Genomic DNA, 18,367 nt, shown 5'->3' with positions numbered 1-18,367 from the left:
CATGTTGTACTACGCTCAATGAAGGAAATTAATAAATTCTCGTTTGTGCTTTGTATTGACATTAGCTAAAATGCTAAATCCAGCGAACTGTTGTGTGTCAATGATATATCAATACTTTGTTGTTTGAGTCGCGAACTACAACTGTTGTTCGTACTTCATATTTATTATTGATAATTCTACATTGCAAATGCTGATATCCCTGTTTTTTCTGTATTGATTATCATTCATTAGCATTATTAGCATTGATGTAAGCATTCCTGTTTGGGCCCGATTAGGGTCGGCAGTATTCGTAAGATAACTTAAAAAAGAACACTTTTCGAACCGCGAATGCTCCTGTGAACATGTGAGCCGAATATTATGGCACTGCACGCGGCAGGGAATTTATGATCCGGTATCGAAAATGACGAAAAATCGCTCGCGGTCGCTTCTGAAATGCGGTCATGCGGCGTCATCGCAAGCAGCTAGACCCACCAACAGCTATTGGCTGATCGCGTGATCGCGAAAATATTCTCAGTAATAAATAATTGGTAGTGTTAACAGTTAAATAAATGAAATACTTATATGTACGTGACCTCAAAAGGACGGAAAAATTATTGAGTTTTTGCACTCCCTCTCTAACGCACCACAGTTGCGCGTTGCTGCGTCTGTTCCGTGTGGCCTCCCAGGCAGCAGCGGCGCTCAACGTTTTGTAGTGTACCGTAGTCGCCACGGGTTCATGCGATGAGCTCTTTTGTGGCGACACTCCGGCAACTCTTGGAAGTGGTTCGTTGGCCTCTTGGCTTCTTCCTTGCTAGCGTCCAGTGCGCCCGCAGGTACAAAAACGAGAGAAAAAGCCACCTTTTGGTGCGATAAAGGCAGTTATACTTGAAGCACTTGCGACATGAATTCATTTGCGGCATGACATTTGTGCGACGGCGTCCTCTAATATTGAGGCCATTCTGCGAATATTTAGAAAAGTATTTTAGGGCCCCGGCCTGCCATTACCAGGCCTTTCCACCCGCATGCCACAGTTATGTAAAATAAGGAGCAGAAAACACTTTTACTCAGCCAAAACGAGGGATGGTGGGCCGCGGCCTCTGTATCAGGACGTCTTAAATGGCCAAGGTCATTTAACGCGTCTTTCTTCTGACAGACGCCATCCTTACATGTGGTCATATAAATTACCTTGAAACTTCTAAGCAACTTGGGTTACTTTGCTAGATTGTCCAAAAAGCGAGAGCTTGTTTTTTTGGGGCAGGCTAGGGCCTAATAATTTGCAGCGTGGTGGTGAAGCCTTCCTCAATTTTCTTTTTTCCTGCCGCGATGTCGGACGGGCTGTGGTGTCCTGCCACTGCATAAAGGGTCCCGACTTTCATTCACAACAGCGCATGGCGCATTCATATCGGAGCGGGGTGTGAAAGTTGATCGTTACCTACGCGTCCAGGAAACTGTGGTGGTCAAACTCACCTCACCAAGCTCCGGCAGTGAAAATAAAATCCAAGTGTGCCTCCCGTTTTCGCTGCGCAGCGCAACGCATCACCCAGTCGGTGAACAAGAGCTCCGAAGTGGGCCCCTGCGAGGACTTCTACACGTACACCTGCCAGGGCTGGCTGAGCGACAACCCCGTCGTGGCAGGAGCCGCCCGCACCTCGTACAGCCTCGAGATCAGGGAGCGCGTGGAAGCCGGCATGATGTCCTTCATCGAAGGTATGCACACTCAGCACGGTCGCGAAAGTCAGCGGTACAACACAGCAGTCGGTGCTGACAATGCGTGCGCGGAAGTCTCGTGCGCCCACGTGAACTAGCAGCTTTACCATTTGAGCACTACTTTGCACGTACGTTCGACGGTTTATGTGGTCCTATCAACAAAAAGTGCTTGTTCTGTAGTCATCCCCGTTCGTCGGTCGCTTTCATTCATGATTTGTCCAGAGACAAGACCGGCTTGAATTTGGCCTAGCAGCTCTAGCACAAGGGCGGTTTTGTAAATACGGGGCTCTCGACATGCATGTGGATGTGGAATATGCATTACATTTCACGCTCTAGCGCGCATTTTATTTACTGCTTTCTTTCCGTAGCTCAAGCGCCAAGATCTACGGAGCGTTACTTATGAAAGAAATGGCACCTATCCACGGAACAGTAAACGTCTTGTAAGGTCTCTACACTGTATGCAGAGGGACGTTGGAGCGCTCTGAAGTGCTCATGCACACAATAAGAGAAGCGCTGCTGCAACACAAAGTAGAAATTCAGGATCATACGGCCATGTGATGTCCGTGATTTTGATTCGATTTTGTAAACAATGACAACTCTGGATTTGTGGGAGGCAGACTGGCGCACTCAGCCTCTCGCATGAACCGGTTCTTTGCCTCAGCATAGAATTCAAATTGAAAGGGGTAATAGTCGGCACCTTCTAAAGCGTCAGGTAAAAACAGCCCACATTTTCCTTTTTGTTTTGTTGTCGAAAGTGCCATGACTGTAGACACACGAAAGGAGCATTTGTATGGGTGCAGCAGCAAAACAAACATGTGCCACGTTCTAAAGAAGGACGAGCTTGTTCTAAACATGTGCTGTCTTGTGCGCCAGACGCTGCAATGAAACTAGGATTTGTCTATGCATATCTGAGTCCTTACCTTAGGCTGTCTCAGTATCTCTCTATACCCACTAATGGCTGGCTTTCAGATATATGAGTACGACAAAGTGCCCAGGACATTATGAGCAATCTACGCATTATATTGCGGAAACAGTTTTGCTCACACCAACGCCGGAAGGGTTTTAAATTTACTGAAACTATTCTGACAAAGTTAATTTTCTTAAGTGTTCCACATAATGGCGAGCGCTCAAACGGAAATAGCCAGGTGCTGTTAACTATATTGTAATAAAATTGTTGCCGTCGCATTGCTCAGAAACCTGACGAAGGATAAAATAAAGCTTTGAGTGCTTGCCATCAGTTTCCAACGCAAGCTAACGTACTAAACGTGGCCTAATCTGTTTGCAGATGACACTGCAGTTGGCTAGCTTCCTTCATTTTGATGAGTATTCATTCGACACGTGTTTTGAGGCTTTTTCGTACCCGCGATGCTTTTCTTTTATAAATAGCTTTAATGTTGGAAACGCCAGTCGATAAAGGCAAATGTTTATTCCGAGAAATAAGCCCTTTCTACAACTGTAATCTTGTGCATTGAGACTGTATGTACAATCGCCCAATTTTTTAACCTGAACGCGCGAGCATCGACCGGCCAGTCGATAAGCGCCGTATAACGGAGTACAGCGGCGAAGTGTGCGAGAATACGCGCGTGCGCGCAATGCACAGTCCAATGCAGCTTCCCTCTGCCAGGCTGTTCCGGCAACCGGACCCCACTGTACTCCTTTATACGGCGCTTATCGACTGGCCGGTCGATGCTCGCGCGTTCAGGTTAAAAAATTGGGCGATTGTACATTTCCCGTATGTCTGATACGCTTGTTTTATGAAAACTACTAGGCAGTTGTTCACGCCGTTATGCCTTTTCCTACTTTGTTAGGGCGTTTCCCGAGAATAGCGGCTGCTATTGCCACCTATTGGACAGAAACTGCAGTGATACATAGGCTCCGAGACTTCAAGAACAGGAGTGTTTAGCACGTTGGCAAGCTTGAAGGCCGTTATTGACGTCCTCTACTTTCGGCTTTTCATGGAGAGATGGCAATAGGTACCTGCTATTGCATCAATACAAGCATCGCAGTTCAGGGTGGAGGCAACCTTCCACCCGGTTCTCGCCGTATTTCGAAAGCGCCAGCACTTTGTTGGTTTTCTGTGGCTCCGTCGTGTAGTGATTTGCTAATTGCCGGACACCTTTGTTCAGCGTGTTGTCGGCCAGCTGATTTCATGTGCCTTTGTGCAGCGTGATTGCATGTGTGCTTGTATGTTCGAGCGTGCGTGTGATCATGTGTGTTTTGTGCACGCATGTACGTCAGCGTGTTTACGTTTTTGTGTGTCTTTGTGTCCGCATGCATGATGTGCATGCGGGCGTGTGCCCACGTCTTTGTGGCTGTACGTGTTTGTGTGTGCTGGTTTGGGTGCGTGCTTGCGTGTACCGTTTATACGCCCGTGTGTAATTGTATGCGCGGTCGTATGTGCGTGCTGATTTATGTGTCGGCATGCACATGTTCCAACGCGCATGCGTCTTGTAGGCTCTTGCAGGTGTGCGGGCGTGCATGTCCCTTATGTATGTGCCTGCACGCGTGTGCATATGTGTGTGCATCTGCGTGTGTGTGTGTGCGTGGGTGGTTTAGTGTGTGTATGCCTACGCACACTAAGGTGCAGCGGCGGCGTAGAGGTAGAACACCCGCCTCGCGTGCAAGAGGTCCGTGGTTCGAATGCCGGTGCCGCGCAATTTTCCACCGGATAGGTTCTACTTATATTGCGCACTTTTCCACGAAAAGGGTTCTACTTATATTGAGGACGACGCAACGAGCTGTGGAATGAAGAATGATGGGTGTAACGTTAAGGGATAAGAAAAGAGCAGATTGGGTGAGGGAACAAACGCGAGTTTAATGACATCTTAGTTGAAATCAAGAAAAAGGAATGGGCAGGACATGTAATGAGGAGGGAAGATAACTGGTGGTCATTAAGGGATAGGGACTGGATTCCAAGGGGAAGGGAAGCGTAGCGGGGTGCGGCAGAAAGTTAGGTGGGCGGATGAGATTAAGAAGCTTGCAGGGACGACATGGCCACAATTAGTACAGGACCGGGGTAGTTGGAGAAATATGGGAGAGGCCTTTGCCCTGCAGTGGGCGTAACGAGGCTGATGATAAAGATGACGACGACGACACGTGATGAGACCTTACTAGGCGAGATCTTCGAGGATAGCTCCTGCGCTAGCGCCGCTGGAAGACATAGTCCAGGCGCCTCATGTCACGGTTGGCGCTACCGCTTTTTTACTTCAGCTGCCTCACAGCGGGCACTTCCTTTGCCAAAACATGCAATACAATGTAATACAATACACTACGATGCAATACAACACAATACAATAGAAGTTTATTTTTAGAAACACAAGATTCCTGCTGGATACCGTAGGCTAAAAGCTGTTGGAAAAACACTTTGACTGGGCCGATGGTTTGTTACAAGGAATACATGGTCGTTGCATAGAAAATAGCAACATTATTAGGCACTCAGAATAAATTACTTACGCGTCTGTGATACTCGAATTTCGACGACTCCGTGCGCCAATAGTAGCGAAGGCTACCGCGTGTAGACACGCAAGAATTCTTGCAAGCGCAACAAATGGGAATAGTAAATGAATTTGTTCTTGGCTTTTTACCGGCTTTCAGAGTGTATAAGATTATATTTCAATAACGCATGCATGATACCTGTGGCTTGTTTCGTATTACAGTAACGATGTTAACGTCCATACACAAGGCGAGCGAAATCACACACACAAAAAAAAATTCGGGCTTTAGGTATCAAAACCATGATATTGTTAGGCACGCCGTAGTGGGTTACTCCGGAAGTGTTTCGGCCACCCTGCAATTTTTAAGGAGCCCCGAATGCACGTTATACAGGCGTTCTTGAATTTTGCCCCGATCAAAGTGCAGCCGCCGCGACCGCCATGCGCTTCCGCATCCTTGGACTTATCAGCTAAATGCCACACATACTAGGCCGCCACGGTGCGTTCGAGCGAAGCTAGATGTAATGAGAAACCTCCACCCCCCCCCCCCCCAGCTTAAGGAATTCGCCAGCTGTATTTATAATCGTTTCCGTTCTTCGTGACCTTTTGTATCAAAAAGGCCACCTTTGCAATAAAGGAGCTCACTGTGGTAATCACTGCGGTAAACAAATTGCTCTTTAAAAATGGATCTTATTCTCCTCTCGTATGTATTTTTATATGTATATCTTGCCAACTGTCAATATTGTGTTCGCAGTTACTATCTGTCTCCGGTTGCGTTCCTTGTCCATCATATACGCATTGGCTAAACCCAAAGGAACGGAGAGTTTTTTTCTTGTCTTTTGCACCAGAAATCATTTACAGCACAACTGATATACTTACAATATTACGTTTCTGATTTAACAGTGATTTCGTGTAACCTATTTGCTTCGGGGGAAAGAGAGCCATTGTTAAAGATCAATAGGATCATTGAGCGGGGATTCATATTTCAGGGCTAAAAAACACGCGACGAATAAATAAATAACCAAATAATGTTGTCTCCCAGCAGTTCAAGCGTTATCTGTATATCGGACTGTGACGTAAAAAAAAGGCTTACAGGTCTTTACGCACCGCTGGCGATAACAGTGTTTCTACCAAGCAATGAAGAAAGTTATCTGGATATAAACAAGCACTAGAAGCTCGTGCAACCGAATTCTGCAAGAAATTCACTAATCGAGCGTTCTTAAAATGTGCTCACTGTGTTAAGAGAGCTCCGTGTGTGCAGTTTCTCGTTTTCCAAGGGATTAAGTGGTCGTACATCGAAACCGAGCTTTTACCTCCTTGGCAAACTATCCCGCACAAGATTTAGCTCACTTCTGTGCAATAATTTTTTCCAGCTGAGACTACAGGGCCGGTGGGCGCGGACACGCCGCACAACATGTCCATCATCAAGAAGCTGGTCAACTTCATACGAGGCTGTGAACAAAAAGGTGACAACCAGTTTTCGCGTAAACCTCACCGCATAGGGCTACATATCCATGCGTGGACCACTTATAGTAATATTCATAACTAATAATAATACTAATAGTAATAGTAATTAGAATTTTCCGAGAAACAACCTCGGCTTTGCTGATATCTACCTATCTCAATCAGGCATGCAGTGCTCCCTCACTTCGAGTTGCCAATTGATCATCTTTCGTAGTTTTTCCCTCAATTATTAGAATGCATGTTCCCGGATTTAAAAAGTGGCACCACTTTCCCGACCTTCCAATCTGATGGCAGCATACCAGATTCAATGGACTGTGTGAAGAGGTATGACAGGAAAACTAAAGAGTAAACTTTCGTGTTCTTCAGAAACTTTGCATTAATTTCATCATCACCACATGAAGACGAAAGCTTTAGTTTCTCAATTAATTTAGCTATTCCCTCAAAGTTCACTACAATTGTATCCATGGGAAAGAAATCGCGATTATGCAGCTGCGGCGTGACAACGGCAGGTGACTTCATAAACGCACCCGCGAAGACGTCATTCAGAACCGTACAACATTCCTCATTGCGCAACATGTGCCCAGCAGAGTCAACAAGAGTGTTTTTTTTTATTGTTTGACCTAGGTAGGACTTTAGGCAGTCTAATTGCAAGAGCTTGGTGGAACAATTAACCCACCGCCATGTTCCAAAGGGGATGCTCATAACATTCATCCATCCATCCAAAGCGCGAGACATGAGTCCCGCTGTGTTACGTGCATAATACCTGACGCGCGTCGCCGGTGGCATTACGTTTGTCGCTGTGTTTCTTCAATGCTAAAACATTCTGAGGTTTTACGTGCCAGAAGCACGATATGATTATGAGGCGCGCCGTAGTGGGGTACTCCGGAATAATTTACACCACCTAGGCTTCTTTAACATGCGCCCAAGGCACAGTGAACGCGCGTTTTTGCATTTCTCCCTCATCGAAATGAGGCTGCCATTGCCTGGGATTTCATCCGACCCCACTGGTTCATCCACTACCTGAAAGTCTGTGAAGTACATTAGGAATGCTAACGCAATAAAGCTGTCACCAGAGTACGTGCTAACGCGTAATATCTCCAGAGAGTATGGTGGACGTCGGCGTGCGGCCCCTGAAACGGGTGCTCGCGGACCTGAGCCTTCGGACGTGGCCCAGCGTGCGGGCCACCGAACCCGCTGTCGAGTTGGTGGCAGGGCTCGTCGCAAGGGCGCTGGGCGAGTCCACCGTCTTCTCGGTCTCGTACGGGCCCGACCTGGCAAACCGTTCCCGCAACATCATCACGGTGAGGGGGATGGCGCGACTTGTATTTTCACGCTTATTATGGTTGCCTAAGTCTAGGGCGTGTTCAGATTTGCGAGTGGTGTTCCTGTATTATGAGCGTAATTGTTATAAAGCACCGGTGGATGTACGACTGGCAACTGCACTTCTAGCATGCCTGAGAAATATTTCTTCAACGTGTGTTGAGTTATATCCACGAAGGCAATTATTCGAACACTTTACGCATTAGACCACTTTAAAAAAGTTGTGACGTCATACGTATGACGATCACCGACAACAGGGAAAGAAATCACAAGGGAGCACTTATGACTTGCGGAATCATTTTCCCCCCAATGTGCATGAGAGGTTCCTTCCGTTTTGATGTGCAATAAGGAGCGCCTATAGTGTTTTGGCACTTTATTTTACTCATCAGCACAGCAGCAAGTAACTGGTGAAGACGACGAAATCCTAAATTGCACCGTTGAACACATTGTGAAAAGGAGACATCACATTTACCAATTCTTGTATTTAATATATGATGATCTAGGTGGGTTAGTGTTGTGAAAGTTCACTCCTACTCCATAATCTCACCAAAGAAATTGCACTACTGCCATCGCTCTTCAGGGGTCATTAAGTAGCCGCTGTTTATTTATGTCTCACTGCCTTCGCGTGACGCAGGTGGACCAACCCACGCTGTCCATCCGCCGAGGCCACCTGCTGGGCAACCCACGAAACCTGGAGTCGTACCGCATTATCGTCAAGCAAGCCATGGCGCTCACCAAGCCACAGGAGCAGCTCGACGGACTCGCTGGCGACGTCATGAACCTGGTGCACCGCATCGCCAGGGTAGGCGTGAATAACATGTTTCGTCCTACCTATAGAAGCCTACCGGCTAGAAACGCCAGTGAGGTGGAATGAAATGTGAACACTCAGTTTTGTACCACTGCAGTTATGTGACTCCGGGGTGTGACCTCGTTTTAAATATGTTATGTGCGCACGGTTCCCCAATCAAATAATATGAACCGTGTGGCTGAACCGCATAGGGTTCTGCAGGAACGCGATACATTCCTGAGGGGAAGGAGCTCGTTCAGGAAACGACCGTTATGAGCGAGATAATGCACTGCCTTTCTGCATGATTCGGTTGGGAGTTGATGGGAAATTGCACAAGTTCTAAATAAAATATTAGTTCGGCTCTCTTTCGGAGGAATTGGACGTAACGCGAAAGTGAAACGTGTGTTCTAGTAAGCAGTGGGAGCTTTATTGCACATTAACAAATACCAGTGTATCAGTGTGCAAATTCTTTAATTCGAGTTTCACAGGGATAATTAGGGTGTTCACACCGGTAGCAAAGTCCCGATGCGTAAGCTGCTGCGCAGCGTGAGCACCAACCCATTGGCTACCAAGCGTCGAAGGTACATCGACGCGACGGCGAGTAGGTATGTGGTGAAAGTACGCCGTTTGAGCTCTGGCGGCAACGCGCGCTGGCGTTCATTAGAGTTGTTGACGTTACAGAAAGAAAGTAAGCTTATAGAATTACAATTACTTCATTCAAAAGTATAACTTCCTATATTTACGACTTACTGTCCCAAGAAAGTGATTGAGGATTTACGCAATAGTAATTGATTACTTCTACATCAATTTCCTCCGTACCTTTGACAACAGCGCGTAGATTCAGTAAACAGAACGAACCGGCGTGGCACTTTTAGTGCGACCTCTGCAGGCTTTCATAAATTGCGGATTGGCATTAACAAGTGCATGTAAATTTTTTTTGCATCATCATGAACTTTTTTCTTCGAACGCCACCAGCAGCGACACTGAAAACTTGCTAAAGGAAGAAAAAGAGAGAAATGCAGGAAGCTTAACGAATTAGTTCGCTCCATATGCGCTCTGGGGAAAGGGGGGAGGGGGGTGGTGTTTTAACACGTATACGGATCTAGCACACAAGATTGTGGTTGTCCAGAATCGGTTTCTTCTATGAGGCGCAGCGCTTCGTTCTTGCTAGCACTTAAGAGAAGACGCTTCCGGTTGGGCCCATGAAAAGGCAAAAAACAAAAATCGTCGTTATGCGGTTTCCTGGCTATAACGTCCTCTCTGGCTTTCTCTATAGAGACATAACAACACCTGTTCAATTCATGAGCAAACATCTGATGACGCTTTAGGATGAGGAAGCTAATGCTGAGCCCTCGAGTTTGCCTGTCTGAACATATGCATTTGCGAGGCTGCTGGATGGCTCCATGTTGACAGTTCAGCTGTACTTTCTTTCCAAGTTGAGGTTGTCGAAGCTGCATCGTTTGATACAGCTTGTCTGGTTAATAAAGTGACAGGCCACATGTAATCGGCTTGCAGAATAAAGGAATTGAATTGCAGCGAGTGTGTTACCTAGTAAACAAAGTAATTGTTAAGTTAGATGATTACCGAAAAGCCTGACTGATTACAAGGAAATAATGACGAGCACTTCGTTACATGATAGACTGGCGCTCATACGCATGTCCGAACGTGAGCAGCCGCGTGCAAGTGGCGCGAGCCGCCGTGACGTCACCTTGTGGTAATGGTTGTCGTGGATTGGCTTGGAGAAAGAACCAGTAACGCCGTCTCCGGTAGACGTCGACTTAGTTAGGCCGTAAGTGACACTTCCAAACACTACGACCTTTACTACCCTTATTGATGACCGGGTAGCCGGCCTTGTTTTCTACGGAATAATTCGGTGATGAAATGATGCCAAAATATCCTCATTGGTACGTAATCAAAAGCACAACTCTTCTCACAAAGCGGACCCTTCTAGCATCTCTATGTCCACATACGTAATTATCAGATAGGCAAAAACGGCGAAGTATCGCCGTCGGGAAGTCCAGCAAATTTGGGGGATGTTAATTGCATCACAACCGCAAATGAGACAAATTTTCGTGGGTGGTATATAACCGCAGCGCTGTCCTGTATATATGCGCTGTCCTGTGTCTTTGTCACGTCCTTGTGTTTTTGAATTGCGTTAAAGGTTTTCCCATTAAGGGTAAATCGTACCAATTAGCCCAAGAATTAGCCTTTGTATATAACAATTCGTAAAATACGCACAGCAAGGAAAGTTTATTATCAAATGTGAGTGGTCACACACATTTTGCAGAGGACTTAATCGATTCATTAACCAAACCAGTAAGGTAAATGTTCGGGACCTAAGTAATGAGTGCAGAACTTTATCCGCCATTCTTTTCTTAGAACGTATCCGGAAATTACTATATCAGAATCAAGGCCTAAGGAGCCTGCTTTTATGGTTTTGTTTATTTGTTAGTTGTTTGTTTGTTTACATATTTAGCACCTGAGCATGTTGAATAAACAAAGAAAAAAACAGTGGCTAGCTATAGAATTCGGTATATATTAAGTGCAAAGAATTACTCCTCTGTCAGCTGTGTCGATCTCTAACGAAACAATTCATGCGTTTCCCATGTGTTTGAACGGTACACTCTGATAGCTAACCTGTAACTACTGCTGCCTTTTGAGCACCAAACATCTTTTTGAGCTACAGTTGCACTTTCATCACCATTTATACGACTTGGAAAGGTGGCATGTGGGCTTCCCCGATCGCGCAATAATACACATGTGCGTTGCGTTTCCTAGCGCGTCGTTTTCGAGCATACGTCATTTACGTTCTGAAAATATTGGTGCGGTGTTTTGCGTCGGTAACACCTTTTCTTATGACCGGTCTTGAACATTTCGCGTTCAGGAAGAGCTGTCCTGTTAAACCACAATGATAGCGTCAAATTGGCACACCGGTTGATTCTGCCTTCGCTGAGCAGAGTGAGGCAAAGAGATGTCCAGATCGCAATTTGAATTTCCGTTTCCTTCTTGTTTTTATTTTTATTGGCTTTCGTCGCTTTTTATTTGTGCAGTCAACAAAGACTACGAAAGAACGGATGAAAATCGGCTCTCACTTTCTCCGTGAACGACTGGACAGCCTTCAAGGGAAAACCAGGGTAAGTAACGAACGCATTGAGGTTCGTTATACCACTGGATTGTCATTCTTTCACATACACTTAGAGGCGGCAATTTGTTTGTTTGTACGGCCATGCGTTCCCATATTGTATGCACGCAACGATCTTTGGATGAGCCCAATCAGTGCAATTCTCATCTTAAGAAGGGGCCCTCACCAGGCCTGGCCATATTGAGCTGACAAGCTCAGTGCATACAATGCACGCTAACGATCTTATCTGCAAAGTCTTACACCGCTACGCACCGCGAAAACAGCTGAAATTTGAACCCAAACGCCGTACGTCCTTCTCGCGGGCGCCATGCTCCCAGCCGGAGAGTCGACGTCACTTGCCCAAGTGCACCTACGTAATTCGTAGTGCTGTGCTGTCAGTCAAAGTGCCACGTGCCATTGAGAATTATTCGAGGCACCAGCAGTTATTTGTTTTATATGCTACTTCGAAGGACGAATTAATGTTTAGCGAAATAAAAACAAAGCAAACAAACCTAATATGTGCGTATCTTTGTTTTACTGCGTACCGCAAGCAAGAACGGTGCACTTCCCTTTGCTCTGCTTCTTCCCACTTCGTGCATATGCGCGCGCAAAGAGGGAAACTGTGACCTTTTCTACCGTGTTTCGGTGCGCGATCATGGGGCGCAATAAAGTAAACCTATTCCAAACTTTTCTATTCCAATTCTGCAATCAGCCCTCCGCGATTGGTAAACACTTTTTTTTTGGGGCCAGCCCCACTTCACCTGTCTGTCATGCGACGTCACGAAAATCGCAATAGCTCACCATCTGATATGACGTGTACACAATGATTATGCATGAATTGACTGAATAGATGAAAAATAGTTATTTCTGATTCGACGCCTTTTCGTCATTAGCCCTCGGCTATTGGTCAAAAGTTTTCGCGCGGCACCCACTTCACCTGCCTGTTACGCGACGTCACAAAACCGCAAAAACTCACCGCGTCAGAGTGACGTGTACGCGTTAAAGGTGTATTAATATGCCCAACAAAACTGAATTTTGTTTCGGAATAGCCGCAGGCTGCCCCGTACCTAAAGGAATAAAAGATGGCTGCAGCCGATCGCTGATGCGCTGGCTACTCGCATCTGTCAGAGAGCATCGGTTTATTTATGTGTAATAAAACGTTTTTGCGTGGCCGTGTAACGTTTTTGAGCACTTTCGGAATGTTTACGACCGCGTTCTGCCAACTCTTCTTTGCTGAGGATCCGTTTTAGTGTCATTCATAAGCTTCCTTTGCATGCCGCCGCGATTTGCTACCAGGCACCGCCAGCTGAGTAAGGGAAAGCGGACCAACCGCAGACGCCGGCACCGCCTTCTTCATGCGGTTATGGTGCAGTGGCTCGGCCCCATCGAATCCCTCTCCACTCGAGCATGCTCCTCGCTTCTTCTCAGCCAATTAGACAAAAACAAGTCGCTCAGTGAAGGCAATGTTATCTAGTTTTCAAGCAAACGAAAGTGACCTCGTATGAACAAGGAGAGTGTTTCGTTGGTCTGTTCAGACGACTCTTCGGGTGACCGCCCGATGCTTGCGTCGGTGGTTACGCAAATTTGACGTCAGGAGATTGGAAAAAAAAAACATATTGGAATGGTTTCACGTTATGGGGCCCATGCTCTTTCATCCGCTCGCGTCTACCTTTGTGTTCATGAGGCACTTATCATATCTCTGGTCATGTACCAACATTATAACGTCGCATTCCATCGCGGGAAGGATCCATGAGCCTGGTCAGCCTCTCCAAACGTGCGCGCATTGAGGGATCTATTTCGCAGAAGCAGCCAGAAGACAACGCAGCTGTTCTCGTGCTCAGCTCGGATGATTGTCCAAAGAGCGAAAACGAAGCAAGCGCAACAGCTCGCGGGCACGCGGGCGAGATCGCCACCGGAAGTGCATGAAGCTCAGCAAAACCACGAGAGAAAAAAAAAAGAAATCGGGGACTGTGAGGTGTACGCGATACAGTCCTCCGGCTGCGCTATGGGAGAACGCAGGGAAGAAACTTTTGCTTGCGGAAGCTAGACGGAGCAAATGACGAACGTGCCATGGAAAACATGGGCTCCCGACACTTTCAACGTGTCTGTCTCTGCTGAGAATGAACCAATCAGAAGTATTATCGTGGTAGAATGCTCATTAGAGGGCACGCTGCGATTTCCAAATTATAAGCCAAAATTTGCTATGTGGCCTATTGAGGTGCCTTCTAAGTTGAAGATTTAGCTCAAGGCGAACTCCGATACCGCTCATTCAAATACACGAAAAACGCAGAAACGCTTTTCTGAGTTACTGCTTGGTCGATCTTATAAAAAATTATTGCATTTAAGAGAGAAATTTATATTCTAGTGACTGTTGGTAGTAAAATTTTCATTAAGGGCCTGCATTCTTTAAACGGATTCTTCTTTTAAATTGGTAATTTGGAAAAATATAGGAAGCCTGATGTTTACAAATTCATAGTTCCGCACCAAAAGCAGATGCCGTAGTTTTGTAAACTGCATCCATTACGGCATCAAAAGTGCACAAATTTTATTTATTAACTTATGTCTTGCGTTAATGTGTTACATTGTTTACATGGAGTTTGTGAAAATCTCACATCTTCTTGATGTATTGAGAGTCATGTGTAATACATCGATTTTGTCCGGTTAGTTTGTACGCTTAGATCAAGTTGCAGAATGGCGACATCTTTTTTTTTCATTGCTGTGTTATAGTTGCAAACTATATAGTTTTCTTTCCTGGTAATTTGCTAGTTTGAACATTTTTAATGAAAATATTGACGGCAATCAATTACTAGGTTTAATTTGTTTATTTACTTATGTTTTCATTTGAATGTAGCAAGTGTCATCAAATTTGGTGGAGTGGTTGCCAAGAAAAACCATTTCTCCTTTCGCGTGTATGTAGATCGGAGCCCCTGCGCCAAAACTTCCGTTGGTAAAGCACGACAATGGTAATTGCTAAATCCTATCCAACATATCGACTCCATTATTACGCCTGCTGCGATTTACCTGCCTCACCATCTGGGTCGGTAATAAACAGAATAGTCGATCAACACCTCTTATGATGAAATTTAGCGCAGTTAAATTAAAGGAACTGGATTTCAAACTTGGGCCCATTCTGCCGTTACAGATGGTTTCCGTTACAGATGGCATTTCCTTGGCTACATGTCAAGCCTATCAACAGCTCTCCGATTTCGCCAAGGGTCTTTCAACTGCCTAGTATTCCACTTACGATATGATAGACTATTCTTGAAGAACATCACTTGAATCTATTACAGTCCATCTGGCAACATCCTTGAGATAACTTGCAAAATATTCGACTCATGCTTCCAGCAGTGCAGATATCGCATTGCAGCAGTGCAATTTAATAACTGGAATACGCTGTCATAGCATTGCCACATTAAAGAATGCTAATTTGGGTGAGATTATGGTGCTTCAGTGTCACCCATGTTTGTAAGTGCAAGGAGCGTCATGTACAAGTGTAACCATCCTCATTGAATAATATAGTCAAAGAGCGTAGACCTACTCTATTTGATTGAAATATGGGTGGGGAAAAAACATATGACCTAGTGAAATACTGTATGGGGAAAAAAAATTTTCGCATGTGTACTGCGACAGAGATAAGAAACAGGGCTCAAAGCTTCGGTAGCGCTTTCGGCGGGGATATTGAATTTTTCTTCACAGGCGTAGCTTCTAATTACAAAACCGTATGCGCCTCCGTCGCTTTGAGAAACACAGTTAATTTTAGGTCCTCCAATCATCCTCCAAATGCTCTTATAATTTTGTCGATGAGCTTCCCGACATTTTCAGCAGCTTTGTATGTGGCCATTCTTGGCTCCCGATTATATTGTTGGGCGATTTTGATTTTTCGAACACCAGCTGTCGCATCACTTATTCTGATATGTCGCCGCCCTCACGAAATTTCGAAAGTGTTTTAACGTTACTCGCGATATCATTTCGCTCAGCTCTTTAAAGGTCAACTAGACTGAATGTACTGCACATTCTGCTAACACATTCAATTCGGTACCAAACGCTCACCCTGAAATTCTGTCTGTAGTATCCCTTTACTGCTCTATCTCTAAGTTAATGCAAATATTTCCACGTTGCCACGTGATCCATCAAAATCTAAACTTTTACGCGTTCACAGCAGGAGGTACTTGAATTTATTAACAGCTGTATTATTCGTATATTCTTTATATTTTTCTGACCGACTTTGATAGGCATTCTGCACAAGATCTTAAGCTAAAATGTTTACGACCTTATTATCACATATGCACCTGCGAGGGATATTCGAAGTAACGCTGGAACATGGTGGCATAACCGTTGGTTCACCCGCCCTTCAAAAAAAAAAAAGAAAGCGCCCTATCTTGTGTGGATAAACCGCACAAAGCAGATGCTCGCGGGGATGCGTAATTTTTCGTAACAACAGAATATATTAGTGCTCCTTGCTCTGCTAAAGAAGACTTATTCAACGACACATTACCTATTATGCTGCTAAATAACTCAAAGGAATTCTGGTTCACTGTTAACACCAACCTTAGCTGCGATATGATGAATTTGGAGACCCAGTTCTGCGAAGTTACTGTATGGCTGATCAGTCTTTAACAGCGGTTTTTTATGGTATTTTGTGTGAGTCCATCATCGAAGCTCTCACTGCTCAGGCTTCAAGCATTCATTTCTATCCAGTGTTTCCCGTTCCCCTTGATCCTGGTATTGCATGGCGAACACAATTGGTTTTCCTAAATTGTCGTCATTATGCGGGCCAGACAACGTCAACAAAAAATTCTTGGAACAAATACAGACAGGTTTCTACAATTTTCGGCAAGAACTTCTAAGCAGTCCTTAGACAATTGCACGTTGTCTCAAAAACCGGTAAATGGTTCCGTTATACGGATTAAATCGTGTAACGCTTTCGTCCCTCAGCTGCAGACTCATTACTTTTACCTAGCATACCCTGCAAACTGAATTCTTCTTGGATATATTCTGAGATTGAGTGTTTCGGCCAATTAGCGCAACATCAATTCCAGTTCTCGTTTTCTGCGAAATAAATCTGCTGATTCTCACGTGCTTACTCCAGGCTGTATACATTATAGACCAAAGTTCTCGTACACAGGATTCTTTCGCAGTTTGTCTCAGGCATTAGGCGAAGTAAATTGGAAAGTAGTAATGTACAAAATTTTCTTACTTAATTTCGACTCTAATCTGCTGCTTTGGCAAATTAGGGTCCGTTGAATTAATTTGCCTTTATTGTTAATGCGAAAGCAATATATGGCTCATGAAGCGGAAAATCCGGTGGCGTGGCCGGAGAGGGTACAAAAAGTCACGTGGTCACAGACACGTGCTCGTGACACTGCTCGCGCCTTCGTCGTCTTCTTCCACAGCTGGCTCCGATGCCACTCATCATTGCCAGCGATCCCCTACGGCCACTAAATCTGCGCAGTCACGGCACTGGCCCACTGCCACTCGATGCGGTGAATTCCGTGAGTTCTGTTGTGTGCTGCGACGGAAGAACCTTCCACGGGGTTGGTGCAAACAGTCACGTGGTCACCTCGCCTGTGGCCTGTCTATATATTGCGCAGCGCGTCGCGGTGCTCCCAATCGGTGCATTCTGGTGGACGAACATTCGACTTCTAATTCACAGTCAGTAGCTGGCTCCTTTGGACGTCCCCCTAAGTACGCGAACGAGGCTGAGGCACGCGATGCTAAAAATTGCACTAGGCAGCATTATAACAATACCATTGCGTTTCGTAAAACGGGCCGTTAACGGGAAGACGTCGCAGTGCTCTCGCATTGGTCCACGTAGGAGTACCAAAAGCCCTTGAGTTTTGGTTTAGTGGCCACTATATATATATATATATATATATATATATATATATATATATATATATATATATATATATATATATATATATATATATATATATATATATATATGTGTGTGTGTGTGTGTGTGTGTGTGTGTCGGTGTGTGTGTGTGTATGTATTAGTGACTGGTATTAATAACCTAATGTACTGCAATTGTGCCAAACAGCAAATTCTAGAGGATTTATTCGCAGTGTGGCGCTCGTCGTGCTAAATGTTCAGCGTTGACTAAGTAAAATTGGCAGAGCCTCTTACTCTCCGAGTACCCCAATACCTAGTTACTTCTGCTGGGCTGATGCCAATTATTGAAGTATACGGCCTTCAGGTTCGATTGTTTCTTTGACTTTATATCAAAAGCGGCCCCAAAAACATTTTGAAGACAGCCCATAGACGGAAATCAGTCGGAAAGCACAACAGGCATATAAAACTCTAGAATTTAACTTCAATTTTAATTATTTTTTGGTTCTGTTCATTTTTATGTAGCTGAAAGCTATTGTTTTTTATACGAGTTTGTTCTCAGCTGTAATCTGTTTCTCGCAGTGGCACTGGGCAAAGTTTCTCAACACCGTCTTCGATGGAGTGACCAACGTTAACGACATGCATTACATTCGAGTCAAGACCCCTTTCTACGTGGGTCACATGTCACGCATCCTCAACACTGTCTCAAGGTAAACACTTTTTCCA

General features: G+C 45.2%; 1 protein-coding gene across 1 annotated transcript in view; it reads left to right on the top strand.

Moving 5' to 3' along the window:
* LOC135901876 (neprilysin-1-like) overlaps nucleotides 1–18,367 on the top strand; it is a 76,467-nt gene that overhangs the window by 24,220 nt on the left and 33,880 nt on the right. Inside the window, exons 7-12 of the mRNA XM_065431704.1 lie at nucleotides 1,507–1,686; nucleotides 6,491–6,583; nucleotides 7,683–7,882; nucleotides 8,536–8,703; nucleotides 11,739–11,822; nucleotides 18,224–18,351. Of these exons, the coding sequence (XP_065287776.1) occupies nucleotides 1,507–1,686; nucleotides 6,491–6,583; nucleotides 7,683–7,882; nucleotides 8,536–8,703; nucleotides 11,739–11,822; nucleotides 18,224–18,351 (853 nt within the window). The remainder of the gene's footprint in view (nucleotides 1–1,506; nucleotides 1,687–6,490; nucleotides 6,584–7,682; nucleotides 7,883–8,535; nucleotides 8,704–11,738; nucleotides 11,823–18,223; nucleotides 18,352–18,367) is intronic.

The sequence above is a fragment of the Dermacentor albipictus genome, chromosome 2 (assembly GCF_038994185.2).
Source record: "Dermacentor albipictus isolate Rhodes 1998 colony chromosome 2, USDA_Dalb.pri_finalv2, whole genome shotgun sequence".
NCBI lineage: Eukaryota > Metazoa > Arthropoda > Arachnida > Ixodida > Ixodidae > Dermacentor > Dermacentor albipictus.
Note: the sequence above shows the minus strand (reverse complement) of the source record. Positions and strands in the feature narration are given on the sequence as shown.